Genomic DNA, 5784 nt, shown 5'->3' with positions numbered 1-5784 from the left:
GGGCTTTCCCTGACAGCCCCCCGCCAGCCAGGACAGCTTTCCCTCTGAGAAATGGGCAAAGCCTGCAGAGAAGATGCATCCTCCACGGCAAGGGGCTACCCCCCCCCGCCACCCCCACCCCCACCTCCTTGTGGATGAACCAAAAAGTCCGGCTCAGGGAGCATGGAGAGAATAGGGAGAGCAGAAAAGCCAGCCAGGCTCTCCTGGCACCCCTCTGGGATCGGGAAGCAGAAAAATCCCCGAAGGTGCCAAGGGAGTCAAAATAAACAAATATCCCTGAGGACATGGGTAACGGGACCCTGAGCTGCCTTTGGGCCCCGCTCGCCATCAACTGCTGGACTAGACCATACAAAACGGCCCTGCTTGAACACTTAAAAGCACAGGAGGCAAACCCTTATCTTCCACAGGAAAAGAATTATTTTATTAAGTATTTTTAAACAACTACTTAACATTTACTCAAGATAAAAATATGTACAATATCCCACCTTGAAGGCGGCTCCAAAATATAAACACTGTACCTCTCCCTAGAGAAAACCAAAAAATTCTTCTCTTCAAAAAAACAAGACAACCCAGAAACAAGAATACATTCATATTTCTCACTTCTTTCTGCTCAAGTAGTTATACAAATAATAGACATCTGAAACGTTTTACCTTTTAATATATTTATATAATATATATATATTTATAACAGGATTTTACAAATAAAGGCAACAACTGTATACCAAAAAAAACCCCAAAACCAACAACAAAATAAACGTTAGAACACAATCTGCAATCAAGCATAGTGCATCTCAACAGCTGGTGCAATGGGAGGGCGAAATGAAAATCCATACAACAGGGTTTCTGGACATGAGTTCTCAAAACCAGTAAGAAAAAAAAAAAAAAAACCAAAAAACACAGAACTGCATTTTGCAGTGAAGTGTTGGGGTTTTTTTTCATTAAAAAATCCCAAAACCAAAAGCCAAATTGGATGCGATGTTCCTTTGCAGAGAAAGACTCTCGCAGTTTAATGGGACAAGTGTCAACACCCTAACCCTCTTTCGTTAATACAGTAATGTGGGCCAGGGTTTGCCAAGGAGACTAAGGAATTTAGATGCTCAAACCCCACTGGGATTAGACTCCTTTGAAAATCCCAGTCTTTTAATTTTTCAAAGGCACTGACAGGGGCACATTCAGCGGGCATTGCGCTGTCAACTTCGGCTGAATTGCTCCCTCCCGCAGGAAGCCCTTGACTTGCCCCGGTCAGGAAGCAGCTGCTCACCAGCTGGGTCCCCACTGACGGGACTCAGAAAACCATTCTGATTTCCAACAGACTAGACCCAGTGAAGCTGTACAGCAGCAGCCAGAGAGGCCTGCAGTCAGGTGCAACAGGCAAAGTGATCCTTGGGATATTTTCTCCCCTACCCTGCCCAAACTAGCAGCTCAAGTTACAGGAAGGGGCACGTGTTAATTTATTTATTAGATGTACGCCATGTAAAGCTTCCAAGCAGCATCTACCTTTTATTTCTTAAAAAAAAAAAGTAATAAAATATATATATATATATATATATCAGCAAAGGTGTGGAGAGAAACCCGTCTTAAGTCTACCTGACTGTGCATGACTGAGCAGTGACCGCTGTTCTGCTCCTCCTACGCTTTCGGTGGCATTGCCACCACTGCCACACCGCACTCAGGGTGGCCGCACCAGTCTCGGATGCTGGCGACTGATGGGGCACCAAATCAGTTCAGCTCAAACTGCTGGCAGCGGGGCTGTTGCCCTACAAGCCTTTATGAGAAGTACCGTATTTTTATATTCACAGACCCTAAAACCAATCTGCCTCATGGAATATTTTTTCACAGCTTTGCAATATTGTCGCAGCTGACTGAGTCAACTGGTTGTTCTGTAGATGCAGAGAGGGAAGAAGGTCAGGGGTAAAGCACAAAACCCTTCTATTTTTGTTTTTTGGGGTTTTTTTTCCTTTGGAAGTAGTTCTGAATCGCTAACCTGGGTGCATCCTTCATCCTTCTCCAAGCTACCTGACAAGTCAGAGAAAAGGGGATTTAGCTTCCTACACGCAGTGAACTTTATCCCCACACCTCAGTCCAGCCAACATATAAAAGTGAAAGTCTCAAACTAAAAAAAACCAAAACAAACAAACAAACAAACAAAACAGAACAAAAAAGAAAAAAAAAAGAAAAAAAGTCACACTGCGCTTAGTCTTTGGTTTCCAAGTTCAAAGGAGGAATCTGCTTCAAAGCTTGAAGCAGAGCTGAGGAGTCGATAGGGGAGTGGGCCGGTACGGGAGAAGGGAGTCTCTGGGGCATCAGCAGAGGCGGGGAGATTTTATCGGGGTTCATGAACCCTGTAAGTGCTGCAGCAGAGGCTGGGAGGCTGGGGTACAAGACAGGTACAGATGCCGGGTACCAGCACTTCTCCAGCATGGGCAGATAGGCTGTCGCGGATGGTGGGATCAAGTAGAAAGGCAGGCACAAGGGAGGCTGGTGAGCATGGGGGCCCAGGAAGCTGCTGGAAGAGCCCATCATGTCGCTGCCAAAAGGGCCCTCATCCTCCGGCGACTCCAGCCTGCTCCTTTTGGCCGGCGGGTCCTCAGTCTCTTGCTTAATAGAGCTTATTCTCTCCTGGACAGCGTACTTGAGTTCAGTATCCTTTTTGAAATACTGCTGTTCAGATTTGGAGTCACTTTTCTCCAGCTCTCCCCCGTACCCGCTGTCCGTGTCTGTGTCGCTGCCGCTCTGCTCCCCACTGGAGTGAGCAAATGTCCTCTGGATCACAGGCACGCAGTTTTTCCCGTGTCCCTCTGCCGCTGTGGTCAAGGAGATGGGTTTCTCTTTCAAGTCCACCATTTTAGGAGGGATGTCTCCGGACTTGCGGCCAGCTCCACCCTGGAGTACCTCGGAGGCCATTCGGTGCAGATGGCTGACCAGCTGGGACGACTTCAGGTCCTTGCTGTTCTCGTGCTTTGCCAGGTATTGCAGCATTTCCTTGGCACACATCTGGAAACCGGATCGAAACATTTCCTGGCTGGAATCAAGGTTTCTTGATGACAGGTCACCTGAGGAAACATTAACAGAAAGAAATTAAAAATTAACAACCTGCTAAATAGTTCCATTACCATCTTCAAGGCGGACTGGAGGCAATATTAAACTTCAGTCACAGCACAGCTAGAGAGGTGAACTTGGCAGTCAACACGAACTTTGTGAGCATCCCCCAGATTTCTGCATAAGCATGCATTTTTATTTGAACATCCTCCTGTCCACTTTCACATAGTAACTTTAAACTTAATATTTTAGTTCTGCATTTACTGTATATGCCACCCTCAAGAGGTGCTGAAGCGCAGAGGGAAGGAATGAACCAAGCTGGTGCCTCCTCTGGGAAACACCCCAGGCAAGGCAGAGGCACCTCACCCTTCTCCAGGCAGAGCGCTCCTGGAGCAGGGCTGTCCGCCAGCAGCTCCAACCCAGGGCCATTTTGCTTCAGCTTAAAGCTCTATTGCACTCCCTGTGGCTGTCAGAGCAGTGGAAGGCGCTTCAGAAAAACTAAATTTTACTTTATCAGATTCACGTGAGTGCCACATGTGAAAATAGGAGGAGGAAGTGCATCTACAGCGTGATAAGCTGATACACCAGGTCCCCTCTCTGCCTGCAGAGCATAGGCTAGCTCATTTATGAAGAAAGAGACCTACAGAAGGTGTGTATAGAAGGCAGATTTACATGTATTTTCAGGAGAAAAAAATAACACCACCCAAACAAACAAAAGTGGGTTTGATCCAAAGCTCATCAAGATAAATGGAAAGACTCACATGGCTTTGGAGAGAACCTCACAGCAAACCTGGGCTTTAAACTAAAACTACTTAAAATCCATTTAACTTCTTAACAATTCCACAGGGCACTCTACATCGACTGTATTGAGAAATGCCTCCTTTTTTGCGAAAGCCCATAAGCAAAGCAAGAGAAAATGACGGCGATTAAGGGCAAGAACTCCTGCCTCCTCCCTTCTCAGGCACTAAGTGTCACAACTGCATTTCAAAGACTCCGAGAGAAAGTCCATCAAGTGCACGCAGGTTCTCACATGATACAATTTGAATACTCACCCGCTTGTAAACCATTCTGCAAAGCAATTATTTTCTGCTGCTGCTGCTCAATGAGATTAGTTAGTGCTTTCACATGCTTCAAGGTGAGCTCGAGCACCACAGCCTTCTCCAAGTGACCTAGAGTCTGAAAGCAAAGGGACAGGTTGGCGTCTGCCGTGGGGTCGGCCACGCACCTGGGAGCCTGACGGGGCTGCCAACACGGTCCAAACAACAGGGGAAGGACCGACACGGTTTGGGGGGGAAAGGCTTAAAGGCAGTGCCCTGATGGCCAACAGCGCTATAAACCACAATATTCCGTGAAAATCAGTTAAAAAGCAGGCTCCAGAAAAAGCTATTGCAAAATCCTACGGGTATTTTGGGAGCAGCCGCACAAATCAAAGAGAAGTCTTCTGTTTCTCTGCTCTGCTGCTCTCGCTGGCACTGTGACTTCAGCACCGGGGAACCGGGCCGGGGGTTCCCCTCGGCAGCAGCAGGGGGGGCGGGGAGGGGCAGAATTCCCCTAGCAGCTGCCACAGGGACCCTCCAGCAGGTCAGGAAGCCACTCGAGGGACTCCGCTCCTGGGAAAGTTTGGGAGGCGTTTGCAGCCCGGCTTGGGCGTGTGGCCACCGGGGGGCACAAGGGGAAAAAAAATAAAGAGGGGGAAAAACAAGAAGAAAGGAGGGGGACATGTAGTAATACTAATGCTGATAATTGTAAGGATGATGATAAAGATAATAATGATAAAAATAATGGTAAAAATACAGATAAAAATAAAAAAGGAACGATAAAAATGCTAACAATAACCCCCCCGCGGTGCGATGGGCGGCCGAGCCGCGGGAGAACCGCAGCGGCGGGCAGCCCCGCTCGCCCGGCCCGTCCGGCCCCGCGGCCGGTCCCGGGGCCGCTCCCACCTACCGTCAGCTTGAGATGCTCGGGCAGCAGGTCCTTCAGCTGCGCGATGCACTCGTTAATCCTGTCGCGCCTCTTCTTCTCTATCAGCCTGTGGGGCAACTTGTAGGTCTCCTGCAAAGCCAGCGGCAGTGGGTCAGCGCTCCGCGGCCGCGGGGGTTGCGCGGCCATCGCTCCCCGCCGCTTGTGCCAGTGTGCGCGGTCCCCCCGCCCCCGGGGCTGTGCCGCAAGCCCGCCGCCCCGGCCGGGGGAGCATCCCTCCCAGGGTCGGCGGAGCATCCCCTCCCGCGGCCGGCAGCCCCCGCCGGCGGAGCATCCCTCCCGGGGCCGGCAGATCCCCTCCCGGGGCCGGCAGCCCCCGCTTTACCTTGCTGTCCTCGCTCCTCTTTAACCCCCTCCTGGGCTTGTAAACTTGGTACATGTGCGCGAAGTCCAGCCTGCACGGGCGAAACGAAAGCACCGATATTATCCCCGTCCCGCCGGGCCGCGGCGGGGCCAGTCCGTCCTCCCCCCGACCCGCCGCTTACCCCGGCAGCTCGCCGCTCTCCAGGGCGGGCAGCTTGCCCAGGCAGCCGGGCGGGGGCTGCGCGCTGGGGACCCGCTCCATGGCGGGGCGCGGAGCGGTGCGGAGCGGTGCGGGGCGGTGCGGAGCGGAGCGGGGCGGCCGGCGCTCAGGGCGGGCTGCTCATGCCGCGTCCGCGCCGCGCGGGCTGAGGAGCGGCGGGCGGCGGCGGGCCGGGTTAAATGCGGGCGAGTGGGTGGACGGGAGCGACGTGCGCTACCCTGTGACTGCCGGCACGTCTG

The 5784-nt window shown here is 51.6% G+C and overlaps 1 protein-coding gene across 1 annotated transcript; it reads right to left on the bottom strand.

Annotated features, from left to right (window-relative positions):
- Positions 1–394: 394 nt before the first annotated feature.
- Positions 395–5784, bottom strand: BHLHE40 (basic helix-loop-helix family member e40). Its single transcript, XM_055709594.1, has 5 exons — positions 5508–5784; positions 5348–5417; positions 4987–5094; positions 4092–4215; positions 395–3053 (listed from the first exon to the last, which is right to left on the bottom strand). The coding sequence occupies exons 1-5, from the start codon at positions 5585–5587 to the stop codon at positions 2194–2196; spliced, it is 1242 nt and encodes a 413-aa protein (XP_055565569.1). The 5' UTR covers positions 5588–5784; the 3' UTR covers positions 395–2193.

The sequence above is a fragment of the Falco cherrug genome, chromosome 4, assembly GCF_023634085.1.
Source record: "Falco cherrug isolate bFalChe1 chromosome 4, bFalChe1.pri, whole genome shotgun sequence".
NCBI lineage: Eukaryota > Metazoa > Chordata > Aves > Falconiformes > Falconidae > Falco > Falco cherrug.
The sequence above is the reverse complement of the archived record's forward strand: the minus strand, read 5'-3'. Positions and strand labels throughout refer to the sequence as shown.